Below are 24,208 nucleotides of genomic sequence, written 5' to 3' on the forward strand. Positions count from 1 at the left end.
AAGAAAGTCAGCTCACTGTCAAAGTGCATCAGGGCAAATTGATCATTTCCTGAATTTCAAAAATTCATTAAAATTATTCCTCAAGAGGTTTGCAAATATTTTCAACGGATCCTTGTTCAGGGCGATGCCGACTATTATGATGGTAAATTTCAAGTGCAGCTGAAACATTGAACTCTTTATGTAGTAAAAGTACAAGTTGTAACTCTGTGAATTTAATACAGTTGTAACAAACCCATATAAAGAGCAGCAATGGTCACAGTCAGCACATGAACAAAGTGAAACGATATGGAAATGAGGGGAAACTCTCGAAAGCAAGAATAAAACTTCTTTATTTCAGTAACAGTTACAAAAAAAAAATAGCAGGCAATTACTATAATCACATACATGTTCACTTATATAGCAGGATAAATCACATTTTATCACATTAGCTTATTCAGAGGACAGTTTGTAATAACGTCTGAAATAGAAAATAAAACAGTCACATACTACAACACATTATAATCACAGTATTTCACAGAACTAAAACACACATAATAATAATATAACACTTATTATCCATTTAGGAGTATGCAGCTAATCCTTCAGGCATAAACGTAGACACATGAAAGCACTGCAGGACGCTCACGTGTCCACGCGTCTCTCTGTCCTCTGCTTTTACACGAGTCACATGACGGAGCAGGCGAAGCCGCAGCAGTCTTTCACTAACGTGAGTCCAGTTTTAGAGAGAAACGGCGGCGACGTGTGCTTGGATTTGGACGCAACCGTTTGATCTTCCAAATCACCTGATAGGAAAAGGACAGTTATCATGTTATCATTATGATCTCACACCCCCTGAGCTTAGCATCGTGGGAATAAAATCCACCAAACAACCTCCTCGAAATCTCTCTGTAAGGAATGTTTGGTGCATCGTACACAGATCCACACACACGTTATTCTTCAAAAAAACCACCAGAGATTGACTGCAAACACAGATTTTGACTCACCTTTTGCAGCCTTGGGAAATTTGGACTGTAAAAAAGCGGCCATCTCTCTGTCCTCCTCTCTCTCCCTGAGAAGAAGCACACATGGACAGCGTTTAGTTTATTTTACCAATGAATGGATTGATATTATTAACCGAGTTTCTTTCTCGGCTCACCTCAGCCGCTCAAACTCCACGTCGTCCACCAGGAAGTCTCTGGTCTCCACCAGCTTGTTGATTTGCCTCAGCAGCTCCTCCTCTTTGTCCCTGTCCTCCGTGGACTTGTCCCTGTCTGTTAAACAGTCACAATGTGTGTTTTGATTAGAATTACTAAAGACTATATTTAGTATGCCTCAGTATAGTGTTTAGTCATTGTAAAATAATAACTATACCAATCAGCAGGATATTCATCTAAGACTCAGGAATAATACGTACAATATCCCGTTACCTTAACCTTAACCATCACAACTAAGTGCCTTACCTTAACCATTACCCTAACCTATCCCAATTTGAACCCTAAAACCATGACTTAATCCCCTTTAAAGTTGTTGTTAAAGGTGCATTATGTAATCAATCTAAAGCAACTGGCCATAAAATCCTCCTAATATGTCACAGAGACTCAGGAATAATGTTCATATAACAAACTGAACTCTGATGTTTTGATATCATGTTTTGGCATGTGGCGCCACCTACAGCCATCTACCAATCATTGCAGTCAGTAGAGTCTCTGCTGCTGAGCAACCACGGGTTGCCAGTTACGTCAGAAAACGAAACCTAAAAGACCTCGGTATTTTGAATTTGAGTGTAGTAACTGTTTTTGGCCACATTCTTACATATGGCACCTTTAACCTCAACCATTACCCTAACCTACACCCAATTTGAACCCTAAAACCAGGACTTAACCCTGAATAATCCCCTTTAAAGTTGTTGATAACCTTCACCATCACAACTAAGTGCCTAACCTTAACCCTAATTTTAACCCTTACCTCTAAAACCAGGTCTAAGTTCTCAAAAAGCCTGTTATAGTTAAAAATGATATAAATAAACATATAGTCAAAAATGTCCTCATAAGGTCAATATGTCATCACAAAGATAGGTTTTAAGACATGCACATATGTAACCACAACTCAAATCTTTGCTCTAAGCAGTTCCTCTGCCTCATTAGGACCAGGTTTTGGTCTCCATGAGGACTACTGGTCCTGACAAAGTCAGTGTTTATGCTAGAAAAGGTCCTAAAGCCTAATAAACATACAGATGGAGCAAGAGGAAAACTCAGGTGATCACTAAACACAGTCACATTCATCTTCAGTGAGCTGTGGATGTTTGTTGACATTTCATTTTAATAGTTTGACATTATAGCGCAAGGCGTACGATTTCACAGTGTACAGCTGTTTGTGGGGTTTTTGCTCTGCTGTTACCGAAGCTACTGCTCCGTTTAGTTGCCACAGTAACGTCGTTCCACATGCGAGGAGGTGTCATCATCTAACCCTTAAACGAACACAAGAACGTGACGATTTCTTCCTTAACTTGTTTAAAATCCTTAAAATGCAGGTTTAAGTGCAGGTTAAAATGTGGCAACTGTTTCCTTTTATTTATTTATTTACCTGGAATGGCGACCAGTTTCTGCAGCTCCTCCTTCAACCTTGTGATTTCTTTGCACAGCTGGATGTCGTCCATCCTGAGGGGGAAAAACACACAAGTGCAATTAATTAAATTAGATCCCCGAATTAACATAATTAAAGAATACATTGATCTTATTGTCAGGTTTTGCCCTCAAACTGTCTTGCATAAAGTATCGTAACCCTTTAAGGTACACACCAAGAAAAAAGCAAAGGGAGAATTATTTCTTATTATTTTATTTTCTTATAACTATAACGAAAATCAAAATATATATATATATTTTTTTTTAATTAGACCCTACAATATTTCAGATACAGGCCTCTACCAAACGGTTGAGACGTCTGTTCATAATAAACCTGGTTTGCATAATTCATAAAGTACAACATTCAGAACAAGTCACATTAAGTGTTAGTGAGTTCAGCTTGATGCATTTTACAAAGATATAGTGACTTAAAGTGTGGTCGACCAAATGGTTGAGTAGAACCTTAAAGGGTTAAAGGGATAATAGAGTAAAAGAGGCAGAAAATGACTTTGATAGAAGGTGAATTCACTTTCATTTTTTATAATATTACTTAAAGGCACCATATGTAAGAATGTGGCCAAAAACGGTTACTACACTCAAATTTCAAAATACCGAGGTCTTTTAGGTTTCGTTTTCCCCGCCATTGTAGCTCAGACGTAACTGGCAACCCGTGGTTGCTCGGCAGCTGAGACTCTACGGACTGCAATGATTGGTAGACGGCGATAGGTGGCGCCACATGATTTGCAGGCTGCAAAGGATTATTTTTAATGCAAATATTTTGTCTGTACTGTTGTTGTTGGTGAGTTCAGTTTGTTATATGAACATTATTCCTGAGTCTCTGTGACATATTAGGAGGATTTTATGGCCCATTGCTATAGATTTATTACATAATGCACCTTTAAGTAAAAGTCTTTTTCTGATATAAAATGTACTATCAATACATCAGTCACATGGTTGTGATAATATTGTGCGAGCTTATTAGACTCAGACTCAGTTTATGAGGTGAACGAACACAGCTGCCTCACACACACTGATACCATCACATCTCATTTCTTCGTCTAGCTCTGATAGCCATTTCCAAAAACATCGGCGGCTGGTCACACACACGAGTGTTTGCATGTGTGTGTGTGTGTGTGTGTGTGTGTGTGTGTGTGTGTGTGTGTGAGTGGGCTGTGGTTACAGGAGGAGAAAGAGCTGATTAAAAAATACGAACTGAGACCTGCCGGTTTAATAAAGTTCAGCGTGTTTTCTAGGATGACTCATACGTCGACACCAAGTCATTATTTTTCTTTATGCATGACTGCAAACCAGTTTGACAGATAAGGCAAACATAAAGCAAGATTTCAGAAGAAAAAATATTTGTATTTTAGTTTTTTTCACATAACGTTAAGCGTTTTAAAATGTCCCTTTAAAAAGACTTAAGAGCAAATGTCTCTCCAGGACGCCACATTCCACTCCTGGTGCTAAGCTAAGCTAAAGCAACGTGCTTCTAGTTGTAATAGATAACTTTAAAGTAGAACAATATTATTCCAACTATTACATAGATTTAAAGGATACGTAAAGGACCATCAGCATGTTAATTTGTCAAGTTAGCAACTGTGTTTAGCCAGTATCGTTGACGTGACAGGCTAATGTCTAGCTATGTGAAAGTTTGTGTCTGCTAGCTTATTCAGTGAGTTGCCATCGGTATTGTAGTTAAAGGTGCCATATGTAAGAATGTGGCCAAAAACGGTTACTACATTCAAATTCAAAATACCGAGGTCTTTTAGGTTTCGTTTCCTGACGTAACTGGCAACCCGTGGTTGCTCGGCAGCTGAGACTCTACTGACTGCAATGATTGGTAGATGGCGGTAGGTGGCGCCACATGCCAAAACATGATTTCAAAACATAAACATGATTTGCAGTCTGCAAAATGTCTTTTTTAATGAAAATATTTTGTCTGTACTGTTGTTGTTGGTGAGTTCAGTTTGTTATATGAACATTATTCCTGAGTCTCTGTGACATATGTGTTTAAAAATACAGGGAATAAAAACTGGCCAGGCTTAAAAAAAGATAGTGATAAACACCTAAAAGTGAACGCATAATACATCATTTAACACAGGCAGGGACAAGGAGGACATCAGTGTGGGTGAACACATGATGATGAATCGTACGACAACATATCATGATGTCTGACACGTGTGTCACTGTGATCCACAACTCATCAGACTGGTGAATGTGGAGGCTTTGACAGAAAAAAAAGAAGAAGCAATTATTATTATCTGCTTCTCTGAGTCATCGCACGAAAACATCATCCAGTGCTGATCACTGTTGTCGCTCCCTGAGCTCCCACCTCCATCCGTGTGTGTCAAAATAATGAGGACGACGGTCCCTACAGAAAAAGTGTAAAATAATTAAAAGCAAGGATGAGAGAGAAGCATGTGTGTGTGTGTGTGTTCTCATGCAGTCTTGTAAGCTGACAGTTTCTCATTCCTTTAGAGAATTTAAACAGTATCTTGGTGGATTCACAGCAGAGCTTCTCTCTAAGTGACAGTACAACATTATGTGATGTCACAGTAGCTTCAATGATCCACTTGGTCAAGAAGCAGAATCTCAAATTGCCCCATTGCACGACCACTGTGATGGCAGTGTGGGAAATATGGATGATAGAGAGCTATATAAAAACACGTTATGTGTATGTGAATGACAAATTTGCAGTGTTACACCCAAAAACACTGGCTATTTTGAGGGACCATGATGACGTGATACATTACATGTATCTGAGCTCCGATTCTCTTCGTACGAGGACGTCTCGTATGCGCTCGATCCTGCCCAGCTCTCCTTCGATGTCCTCTACGGTCATGGTGGAGTCGGCCATAGAGACGACGTCCTCGGCTGAAAGACACGACAAAAACACAGTCTTAATGTTTTACTGAGAATAATAATGACAACATTGGGTTTGATTACATTTCCTCATTAGGACCAGCTTAGCATAGTATTTGACTATTGTGTCAAACTTGTAATAAAATGCAATAATAGCTGATATTTTGCACCTATTCTGCTTTCCAGGTTCTTTCTGGACAAAAACATCCTCCACTGTTAATAAACCTAAAAAGTAATACATGCTACAGTGGCCCTGAGGTGCAAAACACAAACGCAAATCACAAAACACAAACGCAAATCAAAAAACACAAACGCAAAACAAAAACGCAAATCACAAACGCAAATCACAAATGCAAATCAAAAAACACAAATGCAAATCAAAAAACACACACAAAAAATAAAAAAAACACAAACACAAAAGAAAAAACACAAACGCAAATAAAAAAACACAAACACAAAATAAAAAAACGCAAATGTGTTTTTTTTCTTTAGTTTTTTCATTTCTTTTTCACAAACGCAATTCACAAAACACAAACGCAAATCAAACACAAAATGCAAATCAAAAAACACAAACGCAATGCAAATCAAAAAACACAAACCAACGCAAATCAAAAAACACAAACGCAAAAACAGAAAACAAAAACTTTTTTTTGTGTGTTTTTTGATTTCACGTTTGTGTTTTGCACCTCAGGGCCACCGTAAAATGCAATACATCACATGTTAATATCAGCTCATGGACAAAGAGTATGAATAAGTGAGTGAAACATTGATCTGTGAACATGAATGACCACAGACCCTGGTTCATATTCACCACGCTGCTTTAACGCTGCTCACAGCTCTGATTGCTCTGAGTCTCTGTGGCCTTTTCTTCTTCACCACGAGTGATGAGTCACTCAGCAACGCTCTGACCGCCGCTTAATTATCTGACCATGTGTGAATGACACACACATATAATTGCTTATATATATATATATGTGTGTGTGTACGTATATATTCTGAAAAACCACAGGCTTTACAAAGCTGCACAGACACAACCTCTGCAAACCAACCGTGTTTCTTTGTGGATTATCACATGCACTCACACACACACACACACACACACACACACACACACACACACACACACACACACACACACACACACACACACACACACACACACACACACACACACACACACACACACACACACACACACACACACACACACACACACCCTTCCTTTTTTTCTTCTAAGAAAGAATTACAGCATTTGTGAAAACATGTACAAGACCTTGTTACACAGTGTGTTTGTGTAGTCGTACGCCTGCATATCATTTAGATACAGTTATAGAATACAGTTGTAATAATGTTTACAGCCTTAAGATGCTCGAAAAATGGAAGTAATACATGTGTCTGATACAGTAAAAAAACAAAATAGGCTTGTTCATTGGGAATAACACAAAAGTTGGAAAAGAATACAGTAAATGAAACAATAAAGCAATAAAAAAAAAAGAATACGGTGTTAATTCTCCATGTAACAGTGCAATATGGTACAAATTAGAGAAATTATCCACATCTTTGGAAAAAAGCTAAAATTTTTCATTCATTTCTTTTCATTTTCTCATCTTTGGACTCATTTCAATTAATATTAATAGTTTAATACTGTGATGATTATAATTTTTTTCCCCATGAATTTAGCATTTAAAGGGTTGAACATGTTTTTGACATAAATTAAACACACACATGCTTGTATGTTTTGGTTGCATTTACCCACAATGCCCTGTGTTGTAGTCCAATATCTGAATTTGGTTCACTTGAAGCAAACCAAGATCTAGGTGGACCAGAGTTCACTCGTTTCTTTTCTTTATCTTTTACCTTAAAACTGCTCATCTTCTTTGTTTTTAACCTGTAGCACTTTGAGATCTCTGCTGAAAAGTGCATTATAAATAAAATGTATTATTATTATTATCATTATTACTTCTCTGATGTGCATTCACACCTCCACAAATAAACCAGACTTTCCGAGCAAACAATCCAGGGTTGGATTAAGAAGAAGTGGTGTGAATGCACCTTTAAATTCAAGTAACTGATTCAAGAGGGGGCTTCAACCCCGGAGCATTAGACCTAGATACGGCACCTGCTGACCTGCAGCTTTAATAAACTTGATGCTGCCGTTTCCTCTCATCCTTTAATAAACACAGTGTCACATGACTCATATCCAGTTGCAGTGAATTAATTCTTGTAAAAAAACTCACTTGATTTCTCCATCACTCCTTCCTCTTCTTTCTCCAGAGCTCCGTACTGTTGAGACGCTCTTCTCTCCTCCTCCATATTCTCTTCAAAGTGGTTTGTCTTTTATCAACGAAAAACAATTAAAACAACAAATGTTGGAGTGGCGTGAGAATAAAGATCACAACGTGTCCAAGCAGCATAGTCACATTCAGAGGAGTGAGGACAGATGTTGTGAACACAAGAGCAGCTTCACTGGATCTGACAGTGTGCTCGAGCTGATGGAGCTCAGCTGGGCTCAGAGGCGCCACCTAGTGACAGACACAGGCCCTTACATACAGAGCGACACATTTATTAGGTTATTAAAAACGAGAAAACATAGATATTTTAGAAACCTTTTAACTCTAATCTTAAAACTAAACATGCTTTTGTTATTTATTTGGCAAGTAACAAACGAAATTCACCTTTTTATAACCATATTCAAGCCAGTTTTCTCTGAAAAGTCATAAATTAGAACTTTCAATTACTTAAACTATATTGTGTTTCTGTTCAGGAATGCAAGTAAAAACATCTTAATCAAGAAATAATAATGTGTTTTGCTATAGTTGTTTGTAAAAGAGTACATTTGTACATTTTATTTTAGCATTAAAAATACCATGTTGTTTAAAGAGCTTAAACATTTAAAAAAAAATATATTATTTTGATTATTAACCATGCGGATAATTTATGCGGCCCCCCACTTAATATCATGTGATAATGAAAACATGACCCACGACCTCAGCGTCTTTTAAACAGTGTTTAGCTGAGGCACAGCTGTCAGCGAGGTGATATAATATAATATATGTTTGCTAGCAATGTTTTTATAACAGTAATAATAAGACATTTGGTCATAATTATCCCACTATTAAATGCATCATATACAACATTCAATTACATATATAAATACGCTTATGGGGCCGAGCCACGAATGGCACAAATTTTAATTACACTATTATTTATGTAATTTAAAATAAATGTCTGTTTTTGATATTAATACATTAATTTTGCATCATAAATAGTATTATTATTAAGTATTCGTGTGACATCATGATGCAATATTGTGAACAGTTGGTTCTTTTCCCCCACTTTTTGTTCTCTAGGTCGGCCCCATCTTGACCACAATAGATGCACATTGGCCCCCAGGTCATTTGAGTTTGAGACCCTTGACCTAGAGAGAGACAGAGTGACAATAATGTGTTATTGACCTTTTTTGAGCTTTTTATTTGAAATAAGGGAACAAAAAAACAGAAACGGGCGAGTGATGAGTGTCAGAGAAACAGCATAAACAGTTCATAATATTAGACAACATTAAATATTACATACTGACCTAATGTATTTATAAAGCAACGCAGAGACTGGAGAGAAGAACAGACTGACTGACATCTGCCATTCTGTGTCTGTGATGGAGTTCAGCTGTTGTGAATGTGTATGAAGGAGCTCCACCTTTGCCTCAGGTATGAAGAGTCCTCACACTGCAGGAGCATCTGCAGATCTGCAGGCATACGAGCCAAACACAAGACACACAGGAGGAGGGAGCTTACAATAACTGACGCACAGAGCCTCTATTGTTCCCCCGAATGTATTTACATTTACCTTAGTCTGTTTATCTGCAGCAAACATTGATTCTTAGCTGCCTGCACTTAAACTCTGATGCAGCAGGAACATTTATCAACAACCAGCAGGAACTAAATCATACCTTTTCACAGTATGTGCCATTATGATAGAGACTTATGTGAAAGACAATGGAGGAAAAAGGCAGGAAATTTTGTGATGTGAACGCACAGGAGTGCGGAATAGGTCATATCTGAATTTTCATTTGTACTTTCATACAAATCTAGAGACTGAAAATATCTTTGATATATTTTCCTTACACATCAGAAAAAAAAGACCTTACTGCAGTTAAATACGCAATAATTTAAATTAATCATTGTTATTTTATCATTTCACAAGGAACAGATATGGATCAGTGTGAGAGCAGGTCATATTTGAACCAGAAGGTGTGGGATTCAATCCCCGATGTGTCTCTGGGAAACACACGTAACCCCATATTGGCTACTATATCAAACTACTGGGGTGTATGGTTTGTTTGTAAAAGGAAAGAGTTACTTCAAGAATAAAAATTAATATTGTGTATAAGAAATGTCCAAGAAACAAATTTAAAGACTGGGAGCAGCAGACAGTGTATTGTTGGGTGTGGTGAAACTGGATGCCATGGCTAATTCAGCCTCACCTTGTGCACACTTGTCTTGTTTTTACACTCACTGTCAGAGAGGATTCCCGGGATTTTATTGTCAAGATGTCTAAGCTGCTAAAGACTGCTGGGTGGTGTCGAGGTCCTTGTTCCACCCACATGTAATCCCACTACCTACTTATTGGTTTATCTGTTTGTTTTTGCTTTTTTTTACAAATGTGAATTTCCTAACTTTGTCAGTAAAACACATTCATGTGTTAATAAGGTAATAAGATGGCTGGATCAGATATAACAAGTTCAGATCCACGTCTAAATCCACTGATTAATAATCAGTGGTTTATCCTCCTCCCGTATCTTTTATTGCCCGTGTCGTCGTCAAACGCTTTATCGAGCCAGTCCCTCTCCTGCTCCGACTCAGAGTCACTGGCTTCGCTGGCGTTGGCGGCCAAAAGTCGAGAGTAGTTAATCCTGCGCTGTCGCGGGGCCTTCCACTGCAGCAGAAGCAGACACACACACCACGCTGCCAGAGCCACGGCCACTCCTCTGAAGAGCCACGCCAGTCCAAACGTCTGCACCGCATACCCTCCAGCAAAGCTCCCCAGGCTGCCCCCCAGGTGCAGGGTCAGACCGCTGTAGACCCTCCTCACGCTCCGCTCGGCCTCTGGCGTGGCCACATCCTCGCACTGGGCGTTCACAGCCCACCAGAGGGCGCCGCTGCTGAAGCAAGTCCACATCTGGGCGAGCAGTGCAGCCCAGGCTCCCCAAAGGAAGGAGAAATAAAGGCACTGCAAGCTGAGAACTGCACACGCCACTGCCAGCACCTTCCCCGAGCTGAGGAGTTTGGACACTCGTCCTGAGAGCAGAGGGAAGGCGGCCTGTGAGAGCAGAGCCAGAGCCACACACAAACCCATGTGCAGCTCAGTGCTGCCGTGATCCTGCATCTGCCACAGGAGGAAGTTATCCACAGCAGAACCTGCTGCCCCGACCAACAGGGTGGTGACAGTGCAGAGCATAGCCCGGGGGGAGCCGCTCACCAGCTGCAGGGCTTTCAGGAGCCCGCTGGCCCGGTCTCGCTTCTTGTTCAGGTGGAGGGGGAGGTAGTTTGCTGCAGGCAGGGCCAGAGCTGCAAAACCAGCGTAGCAGTAGAAATGCACCATGCTTCGGGGAGTTTGACCACCAGCAATGAGACAGGGCAACTGGCTCACCAGCAACCCTGCTCCTCCGGCCCCGCACGCTGCTCCAAGTAAAGCCCAAAGTCCGGAGCTGCGGTAGCGGTCCGACGCATCGGCGAAATCCAGATATTCGTACAGTCCGTCGTCTGCCGTCCGCTCCAGAGGAGCCGACAGAGCCTCCCACACCGAGACGATGATGAGGATCAAGAAGAAGAGCTGGTGCAGAGGGTCCATGACCTTCAGGTAGCCCAGAAACTCAAAACGTCTCTCCTCCTCCTCCTTTTCCTCCGGCGTCTTTTCTTCCGGACGTTTCTTAGACCCTGATTTGCCGTTTGACCTCTTAATCCGCGCTGCAGCTACAGTGGAGTTGGTAGAGTGACGCACAGCAGAGGTGCTGATACTTGGCTCGTGAACGCTGTCATTGACCGACACAGAAACAGTCTCCCGTATAGGCTGAGTGTTGGATTCATCGCCATGCTGAATATTTGGAGTTTTGCTCATCACTACAGGAGAAGACTTTGCCTCCGTGGTCGTCGTTTTTGCAGGTTCTGTTTCACCAGGCTGGGAAACAACACCTTTTGTGTGAGTTTTAGTCAGAGATGGTTCAGGTCCAATGGTGCTCTTGAGCAGGTTATCACTGAGAGTTTGTGCTGGACTGCTGCTCACATTGGACACGCTGCACATGCTGCTCTGCGTGTGAACACCAGACGACGGCACGAGCAGCAGAATCAGAGCGACTGCTGCTGAACAGGAAAGAGAGCCGTTTATAACCACGCGCCTCTTGTTGTAGTGCTTGGACAGTATGCTCACCGTGGGGCTCCACACCAGACTGATCAGGTGTTTGGTGCCCATGATGATGCCCGTCATGGCTGGTGTCAGGCCCAGCTGTCTGAAGTACAGCGTGAGGAAGGGGAGCACGCATCCTCTGGAGCAGGAGCACAGGAAATTAAAGATGCTGGACAGCGTGAGCGCACGCCTGATGTCGATCTGCTTGTTCCTCTTCATGATCGTCGTGCTGGGCAGAGCTCAGTCTCTGCTGGGGGGGGTTTCACATGGAGCAAGTCGCTGAATTCAAACTGAGAGACACAGACAGACAGAGAGGGACAAGTTAACACAGGTAATATAAACAATAATAATAATTATTATGTCCTCCGTAGTAATAAAAACCTTACAGGTATCAGTGTTTTTTGTTTGTAATTATCACTCAGGATTGAGCTATGTTTCAATGTATAATGTTTCTAAATTGTGCAAAAATGCTTGAAGACGGACATTTAACAAGAGTTTTTGTTTTGTTTTCTGCAAAGTGCAAACCTCTGGCCAGACCACACAGTTCCCTACATCATTACCAATAACTTATATATATTTTTCTTAAGATATAACCTAGATTTTATCCAAATCAGTCTTTTACTTTTTGAGTTATGGTGATAAAAGCCAAACATGTCCAAAAAAACACTATGGTCCAAAAACTTAACTCAGTGCCCAGTTTAATGTAATAACTATCAACATTGTGTGATTTAATTTTTAATTTTCTTTATCAGGATAACATATTTGGCCCTACCGTCCAGGACTGTAATCTCTAATATATTAATCTATTTCAATTATATCGTTGTCATAAAAATATCATAATCATTTCACAAAGATGATTAAACCTTTCATTAAATGTCTTTTTATTTATATATTTATATTGTCATTATTTTAGTGCTTCATACAAGCTCTTCATACCAGATGTGATTCAGTTTACAACAGCGCAAAATAATATTTACTTCCAAAAAAAACACAAATCAGTTTAAAAGAATATACAAAGTACATATTTTAAATAAATACAACTGAGAAGATAAAGAACATTGTATAAAATACTGTAAATATGTAAATATTTGGTGATGGGATAAGCAGTAATAGTAGTCGTTGTGTATAATAGGAATGAGGTAGAAACATACTACTCCTTTTCAAACAAATGTACATGTTGAACATCTCTCTATCTATGTGTAAAACACGTGTTTTAGAGGTGAAACTCAATAAAAACAGGTGTAACAGTGTCAGACATGTTAGCTTCTGTTGTCTTTGACTCAGTGCATCCTGTTTACACAGCTCTTTGATCCTGTGTGCGTGTGGTAGAAGAATTAACTCATTTATTTGTCACTAAAACACAGACTGTGGCCTCGGTGGACAGAATAAATATCAGATAAACTTATCACATATGTCACAAACATAGAAATACCATAAAAGCTAACTTTAAAGCAAACATAATAAGCCCAGTGTCGGTTTTTATTAGCAGATAAAGCAGGAACTTGTGACACCTGTCAGGCTGGATGCGTGGAGCAGAAAAGTCCACGCCACGTCAACTTTATATGATAAAAAACAACAACTTTAAACGTTTACCTTTTATCTTCTGTCGCCACACAGACGCTTTCACTCTCTCATGGTCCATTTCCCATCTTTAAATTCTGCGCTGCGTTCAAAATGTGAACTTTTGTGACGTTGAAAGCGGAGAACAACTGTCGCAGCAGTGAGGACGTTATATCGTTTGACTGGAGGTGGTTTACACAGGTTCTACACCTGCGGGCGGTTTACGTGACCACAGCGCCCCCTAGCGACATGGATGCCTTGGTGCGCCAGGGCCATGACGTGACATGAGAGCTCAATCAGAGGACGATTATATACATAAGTTTATATTTAAAAGGCTTTTTCCACAGCAGCCATTTTGACCATGCTTTCACAGGGAAAGCACAGGTGTCACTGAGCACATTAATCACATGTCATGTTCAGTTTATGTCACAATAGTGTTAGCAACTAGCATAACCACAGTGTTAGCAACTAGCATAACCAAAAAACAGTGTTAGCAACTAGCATAACCAAAAACAGTGTTGCAGTCTAAAGTACAAATACTTTTGTTACTGTACTTAAATACATAATTCACGTATCTGTACTTTAATATTTCTACCAACTTTAACTTCACGACATTTTCCTATCTTTGTTACTAGTTACTACCAAATAAAATCAGAAAAAGAGTTGGTAATGGTGTGTATTTATATAGAGCTTGTCTAGTCTTGATGAGCTGCTTTACGCTATAGTTTTGCCATTCAATTACAATTTATATTAGAAAATTACTTTCAATACTTAAGTACAGTAAACGTCATATACTTTAAGTACTTTTACTTAAGTAATATAAGTTTTGGTAGAGTTCAACTTCTACCAAAGTCATTTTCTGGCACTTTTACTTAAATATCCCTTTAAGGTACTTTATACAAGACAGTCAAAAACTGCTATGAAAATATCCTTTAGATGTATGTACAAAGTGGCCGATTGTAATAAATGTTCACATATTCATCACAAATTACTTTTTTCATTAAAAAAAGTTTTTTAATATCTGCCAAAATTTGTATCAAAATTGTTACCTGTTTAGAAACAAAATGTTTTTTTGATATTCTGAAGTTGTTTTTGTCGCACGTCAAGTACATTTTATAATTATAAATAGCTGCACTCTGTCATTTTATACATTTTCTATAAGTTCCTTTTTGAATAAACATTAAAACCAGGACCCTGCTTTTACTTCCCAAGGTATAAAAAGTTAAAGGTGCATTATGTAATAAATCTAAAGCAACTGGCCATAAAATCCTCCTTATATGTCACAGAGACTCAGGAATAATGTTCAAACTGAACTCACCAACAACAACAGTACAGCCAAAATATTCGCATTAAGAAAATATCTTTTGCAGACTGCAAATAATGTTTATGTTTTGAAAACATGTTTTGGCATGTGGCGCCACCTACCGCCATCTACCAATCATTGCTGTCAGTAGAGTCTCAGCTGCCAAGCAACCAGTTACGTCAGAAAACGGAACCTAAAAGACCTCTGTATTTTGAATTTGAATGTAGTAACTGTTTTTGGCCACATTCTTACATATGGTGCCTTTAAAATCACATGACTGATAGTTTAGAATTAACTCTTTCAAAAACAGGTCACATAGAGATTCACAGATACTGTATGTAGTAGCTGGCTGCTCTATATTAAATACACAACGATACAAAGATATCAGTAACACTGAAAATGAAGTGCTAACACAATAATGTGTGTGACATTATTGGTTGTTTGTACACATGAGACCGTGTCTCTCAGAGCGTCACACCAGTGAAGGTGTTGATGGGCAGCGACAGCACTTTGTTCAGGTACTTGCTGAGCGGCAGCTGTCGCTCGCTGCTGATGGTGAACATGGAGCGGACGCTGCATCCTGGGTCCAAACACGGGGAGATTTCTAATCTGCAAAGCAACCACGTCACCTTTCTTTTAAACACAGGCTCAAGGAGAAAAACAAAATATGATAAATGATGTTGGCGTCGTGAATTACTTTTTGACGTCCGTGTATGTCCTTCGAGAGTCTTTGTCCAGACACACAGAGAGGGTTCGGTGCTCCATTGTCCTGATGCTGATGTTCTGGGTTTTCATTTTCTACAACCAAAGCAGAGTTAGGTTTACAAAGCACAGCAGTTTTACATTAGTAAATATAGATATAGTCGTTTCTTACAGTGTTGCAGCCTGGGTTCATACTGTCAAAACGCACAGTGAGGTAATCCTCGCCTGAAACAAAGTAAAACTGTGTTATTCATATATTCAGAGTATCGACAGGACACTGTGGTCTGAATATGAACTCAAAATCAATGTGGAAGGTCAACCTGCTGTTGTAGCTGCAGGCTCTGACGTCACAACCACACCGCACGACATGGGCGCTTCTCCCCTCACTACTTTTCTTTTGCTCAACGAGGTCTGAAAAAGATGTAAAAAATGACTGAAATAAGTAAAAATAATACTGAAAAGAACAATCTATATATAACATAAGTTGTGTCTGTGTGTGTGTCTGTCTGTGACGGGCGTATCTTGCTGACCGTTAGTCAGATTGCCCTAAAATTATGGAAATGGGTTGAGCATGGCCCAATGGTGTGCATCCTTGGTTTTCATGTTTTATGGAGTAATTTTAATTTTCGCCGATTTATCACGCTACACCAGGCAGCTGACAGCGCGTCAGGATTGTCACGGGTAGGCAGCGGCTCATTTCATACAGTTCAACACAGAACATGGTGTTACTGATACTGAAACGACGAAGTCGGTGTCCATTCACCAATACGTGAGAATGTATTTATTTAGCATTAGCATGCTACTATTTTGCGGCTAACTTGGCGAACTTGTTTCCAAAGGTAAGCTAGGGAGGCTACGATTAGCATTAGTGTAGGGCTAACATAATACAAACACTGTGCAACCTCATTAGGCACAACGCAATTTAAAAAATTTTTTGATTAGCACCAGCGTAGCTAGCTGTTTTGTGACTGTCAGCCTTTCAGTTCCTTATCATGCATCACCATAACTGAAAAATCTCAGGCACTGCACCAGTAATAATAATAATAACACCAATGACCTCTGTGTATTTGACTGTGATGACTCCTCCATGCACCACCACGGTTGACTTCTTCCTGCATGAAGAGGGTTCTTCTGTCAATGACAACACGTCACTTTAGTAAAGTATCCACACACACACACACACACACACACACACACACACACACACACACACAATGACAGAAAAGAGATTGAAGGGACGACATACTTGAAAATCTCTCTCTGAGGTGTCTAAACTCTGGGATGTCGGCCTCCAGTTGAGACACAAACACCTCCTCCACCACGGAAGTCACGTCACAGCTGGACCGCGTCATCTACACACACACACACACATGCACACGCACAACAATCAATCATTGACAGACGATATCAGAGTGTACACTGCCCTGTGCTTCAGTCAAAGGTGTTTAAAAAGCGTTATCTTAATCTGTTTTGGCCTTTTCGGTAAATGACATGCAGCAAAGTGTCACCAGCTTCTTTCACAATCACTCACACTTTCAACACGTAGGTCTGTAGAAGACATTTGGAGTGATTTTATTCTACTTTTAGCTGTATTGGTCTTTATTAGTCTAAGAGTTTGTAAAACTATGGAGATATGGAGAGAGAAAAATCAGAAATAAATAAAAAAGTTATTAATCTGTTAATTTATGGTCACTTGATCCACTGTTAAACATAGAGAATTATTCAATTGGACCTAAATAAATACTCCATTATTCTGTCTTTTACTTCAGTGATAAAAAAAAGTGTTTCTGATGCGTCCATGGACATAATTCTGAAAACCCAGCCTGGATACCTTAACAGAATACAGCGGTAGGTGGACTGGTTTGGTCCCACAGCGAAGGTAGTAGCACAGGGTGTCCAACAGGAAGTGGTTCTGCTCCGCTGACTCGCTGTGATTATGACCCTGCAGACAGACGTCACAGAGGAAACACAGTGAGGAAATATTCATATTTATATATCCTCTCACTCATGCATCAGCGTGGGAGCAGGTTTTGAAAGCAGTGCTATAAACCCAGACATGTCACAGTATTAACATTATCACCCATTATGTTTGTTTCCTGGTCCCAAATCTGCAGCTACTGCAGAGGACAATGTGTCTGAGGATGTTTGTGACAGTGGTTTGCGACTAAGTAAACAGGTGCTGGCACTCGTTGTATCTGTTGGTATAATCACCCTAACCATGCTGACTATTATCTTTTATCTCACTACACTGGAAGGAGTCTTGACTCATCTATGTAGGTCACTGCAAAGTTATACTTGTTTTTATTTAGTTTTGTCCGATTTTTTTGGAGAAATGCTTATTTTTTAGTTTAGTTTTTATTAGTTGTAGTGCTAGTTTGAGTCATCATAAGTATGTGTCATAAAAACCCCAGCAAAAGATGACATTTCTAAAAAATATATTAGGACAAATGAACAACTATTCCTCAATCAAATATAACTGTATGATGCAAAGTGTGATGCATCATACAGTTAGTATTATTCATGGTCTGGAACATGGGCTCAAAATCCATGTGACAGATTTAGTCTATTATGTTATTTGACTCCGGATGTGAAAGAAAGGCAGATTTTTATTTTTATTTTTTCACTCATGTGTGGCTTGGATTTGATTACATTGCACTTTAAGAATTATAACTGTAACCATGTAAATTAAATGATTATAAAACAGTGCATTTGTGAATGTACATGTAAAGTTTACTGTTACATTAAGGTAATATTATGAAATCTGGCCTTTGTTTAAAAAAAGTTTGGACACTTTTGGACTTAGATGAACCAACTCAACCCAAAGACGAAAACTTAGCACATTTTCACAACAATTTTAGTTCGTTTTAAAATCACACAATTCATTTTTTATTTTTTATTAGTTAGTTTTCATTAACTATCACAACGCATCTTAAAACCCATTTTTACCCTTTGGATTGGGTTTTATTGTATAACCTATAAATTTGTGTTGTTTTTTATATTTTCTACTGTATATTTATTATTCTTAGGTCTATTAGGTCACACGTTTGATTCATTTATCTATGACGTACAGCACGTTGTTTCAGCTGTCGTTGTTTTTAGTGCTTTATAAATAAAGTTGTATTGGATTGAATAACCTCAGGTCACTGTAGACTATGATAAACACCATATGTCACTATATAAATCTAAAGCTTACCTGTCCATTCAGCATGGAGATGGCCGCTCTCAGGCTGTTGACGTTGCTGTTGTACCACGGATCTGTTCGTCCCAATAAAGAGGAGAGAGACAGTCTACACGGGAGGTCCTATAAGGGACATAAAAAAATAGATGAAGTTGAGTCGTCAGTCGGCATCACTTTTCTGAGCTGTGTGTGTGTGTGTGTTTGTGTCACTCACAGGTGAACTTTGAGGAGGCTCCACATCTGTGACTGGGATGTAGTACAACTGTAGGTTGAGCCTCTTTGTCAGTGTCAGATGTTTGGATTCTCTTTCTCTGTAGTGAAATACACAAGAGTCATTTATTCTACATATACTACAACAGGAGGAAGTACATGTACATGCTAGATAAACTACTCGTTGTTTACCGTATAGAGCGGTAAGCCTTGGTGAGTCTCCCCAGCACACGGTTGTCCCCCATCACCACCACTCTCGCCGTGCGTCGCCTGCAGTCGTCCTCCGCGAAGACAGGAGAGCTTCCAGGGAAACCGTCGATCTTTGCCGTCATTAGACTCAATTTATCTGCTGAATTTCCTTTCCTGCAGGCATTTCTGCGTGAGAACGCGAGGGAGGAATTTCTGGACTTCTTTGCGTCATCACTGTAACTGACCTTCCGGTGTCTCTTGACCTCGCTGTCCTCACAGTTTCCCTCACCGTAGTCGTCGTTCTCGTCTTTGTCGCTGGAGATAGAGCAGGATCTCAGGGTGAAGTTTGCCAGCAGATTATCTTCAAGGAATAATGCAGTATTATTAATCGATTATTAATTGATTACTAAATTAATTAGTCAACTATTTTGATAATCGATGAATCTGTTAATCTGATTGTTTGAGCTTCTTAAATGTGAATATTGTCTTGGTTTATTTGCTCCACATATCAAAGAAATCATTAAAACTGAATCATTTTGGTTTGTGGACAAAAACAAGACATTTGAGAGCATCGTCATTTCCAGGTTTGACAAACACTGATCAATGTTTTTTTAAAAGTTTTCTGACATTTTATGGACCAAACGATTCATCGAGAAAATAATTGACGGTTTAATCGATTACAAAAATAACCGTTAGTTGCAGCTCTAGTTTTTAGATGAGTTTTAAATACTTGTGTCTGTCTCTTACATACGGTGGCCCTGAGGTGCAAAACACAAACGCAAATCACAAACGCAAATCACAAACGCAAAACAAGAAACACAAACGCAAATCACAAATACAAACGCAAAACACAAATTTAAATGCAAATCACAAAACACAAATCAAAAAACACAAACACAAAACAAAACACAAATGCAAAACAAACGCAAATCACAAACGCAAAACAAAAAACACAAATGCAAAATAAAAAACACAAACGCAAAATAAAAAACACAAACGCAAAACAAATGCAAATCAAAAAACACAAACGCAAATTACAAATGCAAATCACAAACGCAAAACACAAACGCAAAACAAAACACACAAACGCAAAACAAAAAACAAACGCAAAAAACAAACGCAAAAAACAAACGCAAAACAAAAGAAAAAACACAAATGCAAAAGAAAAAACACAAATGCAAATCACAAATGCAAATCAAAAAACATAAACGCAAATCAGAATACGCAAAAACATGAACTCAAAATGTAAAAGGCAGGTTTCTGCGATCGACCAGGGTCGTCACTCATTGGACACACAGACTGTGTGCATTTGCGTTTTTTGTTTTGCATTTTGTGATTTGCGTTTGTGTTTTGCACCTCAGGGCCACCGTACTCATACGTACATAGATCCACTTCATTTGTCCACATGATGAACTTGATCTCGGGATAGGACACCGTCCTGCTGCACACGGAGCCACAGTCTGTCTCGTTTAAATCTGAGCAAAGAGAGGGAAGATAAAGTGTAAGAAAAAAAACAGTCACTGGTTATTTGAGCTTCAGCAGCAGAGAGTTGTTCAAGTTCACTCACCCAAGTCTTTGGTGGCGGTGAGGACGTCTCTCTGTATGTGTTGTAGTTTGTTCAAATACTCCGTATAACCACCGCCTGCACCATGTCTGATACTCTGCTCCACAGCTTGTACAACTTCTTCAAAATATGTCTCCACCATTTTGTCTTCTAACGCCTGAAAATACACAAAACAGATCACCAGACTGTATGGGCATTAAGGAGCGTTCAAAAGTTTGGGTTCACTTCAGTTTTTAATGGAATATCTACATAGGTGTATAGAGGCCCATTTCCAGCAACCATCTCTCCAGTGTATTTTCATTATTATATTCTAGCCTCTTACCTCCAGAGTGTGAGTCAGTCTGGAGCTTTGACATTCCGTCCCCAGTCCCTTCCGCAGCACATGCACGATCACATTCCTCTCCATGGTTACTGCATCCCTGAACACGCTGGACGCCTCCAAAGATGATCTGACTTGTGCTTCCAGCTGTGGAGAAAAAACAGCAGGGTCTGCGAGCACAAACACCCTGAAGGAAACCAGAAAAACTCTAATAAAACTGTTCACTCCCATGTTTTTATTTACTAACTCAACACAAACAGAGTCCACTACTCACGTTTCCTGCGTGGTGAAATGCTGACTTCTCAAGTTCTGCTCAGCAATGACTCTCCTCGTGTATAAAGAGCCTGTCCAAGGAAGAAGTGTTTTATTTTATTTTATTTTTTTTTACCAGAGTTTAATGTATGGAAGCCTGTTTCCACCACTATGGGGAAAAAAACTGCCAGATACCAAGTCAAAATGATGAGCTAGAAAGTCATAATTATGAGAAATAAAGTCGTAATTTTGAGATTTTAAATCATAATTATGAGATAAAAAGTCAAAATTATGAGATAGAAAGTCGTAATGTTGAGATTTTAAAGTCAACTTTAGATAAAAAGACTTTTATATCTCATAATTATCACTTTTAATCTCATAATTTCGACTTTTTATTCAATAATTATGAAATTTTTCTCATATTTATGACTTTCTATCTCATAATTTTGACTTTTTAATCTCATAATTATGACTTTCTATCTCATAATTTTGACTTTTCAATCTCATAATTATGACTTTTTATCTCATAATTTTGACTTTTAATCTCATAATTTCAATTTAAAATCTCAAAATAACGATTTTCTATCTATTATTTTGATCTTTTATCTCTTAATTTTTACTTTTATCTCATAATTTTTGACTTTCTATCATAATTTCGACTTTAAATCTCAAATTACGACTTCTTCTCATAATTATGACGAAGTATCTGCCAGTTTTTTCCCCCCAAGTGTCGTAAACGGTGGTTGTGTATAGAGATGAGTATATAAACTAAACTAAAGGTCATACCTGGTGTGGTCATTTCCATCCTGATGCTGTGCAGAGTGCTCAGAGCCACAGCAGAGTACGGTAACGGTAAAATCAACAGTTTCAACAGACACTCACACACTCTCTGGTAAAGGTTGGCGGGAATAACGGTAACTGACTGGAAGATTAAAAATCAAAATCAGTAAAACACAAAATACTATACTATATTTTATTCATTCATTCTTTACAGCCTTTATCTCACCTGAATGACGACGTAGTAGAGCGTGTGCAGAATAGGGATGACGTGCATGTGCTGATGTAGGTTATGGATCTATACCAGATGACAAAGACATTAGATTAACGTTTTTTTTATTAACATATATATATATATATATAAGACTTTATAGCCAACCTTTTTCAGTTTCTTCTCCAGCTCTCTGACCAACACACGGATCAGTGACACACTACAGGACGGATCCGCCTCCACCTTCTTCTCCAGATTCCATCTCGACCATCCTGCAGAGCAGAGATCCTTTCATGTTTAATTCTTCATAAAATAAAATAAAAAATCAATACGTATTGAAACGTTAAATTATTATTATTATTATTATTATTATTATAATATTAAAATTAAGCTAAATGGTCTCCATTATAAAAACCCTAGCAACTTCCAAACAGGTTATGCAACCACAAACATAGATAGGCCAGTCAAGTCAACTTTGTTTTACATTTTTGTGTGACATTGTACTTGTTTCATGCCAAAAGTTAAATAACTACGACCAAATAAAATCAGAAGAAGAAGAGTTGGTATTATGGTCTGTATTTATATAGAGCTTTTCTACACTCTTAGAAATAAAAGTGCTAAGTAGAACCATATAAGGTTCTTCGGCTTGTCCTCATAGGAGAACCCTTTTTGGCTCCAGGTAGAACCTTTACAAAAAGGTTCCACCTGGAATCCTTTTGGAGGGTTCCACCAAGAACCCTTTTAAAACCCTTTATTCAGGAAAGGGCTTTTAAAGGGTTCTCTGGATCAAAATGGTTCTTACTGGAACCATTAGTGTTACCAAGAACCCTTATATAAAAAAAACCTTTCTTCCAGTCAATACTTTTATTTCTAAAACTACAATTTATATCAGAAAATTACAGTCATATATTTTAAGATCAGTAATATTATTTAAAAAAAGTGACTTCAACTTCTACCAAAGTCAATTTCTGGTAAAGATACTTGTACTTTTACTCAAGTGCCCATTTCAGGTACTTCATACATGACTGAACTTCAGTGATATACATCTAGTATATACTGTATAATACTGCTGGAATTTTAATTTTTAACGATATATTGTTTTAATATTTGCATGCGCTGTTTACTTTATTTTACTTCCCAACATATTTTACCACCTGTATTGTTCAATATCTACTGTACGTAGCTCATTTCAATCTCTCTGCTCTTTAATCAACAATCTAACTTTTATTCTCCAGTGTTTCCTCATGGGTGACTAACAGCCACTCTGATGATTTTGTTGTTTTTAGTTCTGTTTAGCTCTTTTGTTCTTTCTGCTTCATGTGTTTTAGGGTTGGGTGATTTTTTGATCTTATCAGTTACATTTCTGTGTACACACGTGTCACAGTTAATCTGTTGTGACAAAACTTCATTTCCTTATTTAAGTGCCATATATTGGCTCAGCTGTTGCACTCTACCTTTCTGCGAAGTGCAGCGGCTGTTCATGTCTTTGAGAAGAGTCTGGACGTCGCTGCACAGGCTGGACTGTGCAGCCGAGAGACCGACGTCAGCTGAAAAGAAAAAAAGTAGGTCAAGGTCAAACACGTTGTCGCGATCATCACACGTTCTACTCTTCCTGCCTTTAACGAGCTAAACAAGTTTTTTAATTCCACAGCGATTCCAGGTATCTGACGAGGAAATAAAAAACATATACAGTACAGTATGTATAGATAAAAACTCACTCACCTGGGAGATCGACCATCTCTTTGAGATTATTTTCAGGATAATCTGTGTGGTGGATTCACAACTTCACACCGGACGCTGTTTGCGCCAAACAGCTTGGATGCGGTTGTTGTTTTTGAAAAGTCAGACCTGGAATTAATTGATAAGACATAATACAATGCTGTGAACATAAGATTAGCATCTTTCTGTTAAAACTCTCCATGCATAATTTCAAAACTTACCATTATAGTTTGTGCCTTTTCCAACTGTGTAAAAGTACATTTAAAAAAGCTTCTTCTTCTTCTCCTCTCTGAGGATTCTCCCCTGCTGCTGCTGCTGCTGCTGCTGCTGCCTGTGAGGTAAAGACTATCACAGCAGCAGATA

General features: G+C 38.8%; 3 protein-coding genes across 3 annotated transcripts; all 3 read right to left on the bottom strand.

Annotated features, from left to right (window-relative positions):
• Positions 1 to 663: 663 nt before the first annotated feature.
• LOC310933105 (bMERB domain-containing protein 1) lies at positions 664 to 7,775 on the bottom strand (the record flags this gene model as incomplete). Its single annotated transcript, XM_083896527.1, has 6 exons — positions 664 to 782; positions 984 to 1,048; positions 1,136 to 1,250; positions 2,563 to 2,636; positions 5,354 to 5,474; positions 7,700 to 7,775. 6 exons carry the CDS (start codon positions 7,773 to 7,775, stop codon positions 664 to 666), a joined length of 570 nt encoding a protein of 189 aa, XP_083752653.1.
• Positions 7,776 to 10,232: 2,457 nt separating this feature from the next.
• On the bottom strand, positions 10,233 to 12,080 carry mfsd6l (major facilitator superfamily domain containing 6-like; the record flags this gene model as incomplete). Its single annotated transcript, XM_083896125.1, has 1 exon — positions 10,233 to 12,080. One exon carries the CDS (start codon positions 12,078 to 12,080, stop codon positions 10,233 to 10,235), a length of 1,848 nt encoding a protein of 615 aa, XP_083752251.1.
• A 3,108-nt stretch (positions 12,081 to 15,188) lies between these two features.
• On the bottom strand, positions 15,189 to 23,864 carry pik3r6b (phosphoinositide-3-kinase, regulatory subunit 6b; the record flags this gene model as incomplete). Its single annotated transcript, XM_083896528.1, has 17 exons — positions 15,189 to 15,333; positions 15,422 to 15,522; positions 15,599 to 15,651; positions 16,673 to 16,778; positions 17,258 to 17,368; positions 18,620 to 18,727; positions 18,819 to 18,915; positions 19,007 to 19,364; positions 20,386 to 20,478; positions 20,571 to 20,724; positions 20,890 to 21,073; positions 21,161 to 21,230; positions 21,925 to 22,060; positions 22,145 to 22,213; positions 22,295 to 22,398; positions 23,581 to 23,673; positions 23,849 to 23,864. The coding sequence occupies 17 exons, from the start codon at positions 23,862 to 23,864 to the stop codon at positions 15,189 to 15,191; spliced, it is 1,998 nt and encodes a 665-aa protein (XP_083752654.1).
• Between the last annotated feature and the right edge of the window lie 344 nt (positions 23,865 to 24,208).

The sequence above is a fragment of the Microchirus variegatus genome (genome assembly GCF_963457635.1).
Source record: "Microchirus variegatus genome assembly, chromosome: 10".
NCBI classification, from domain to species: domain Eukaryota; kingdom Metazoa; phylum Chordata; class Actinopteri; order Pleuronectiformes; family Soleidae; genus Microchirus; species Microchirus variegatus.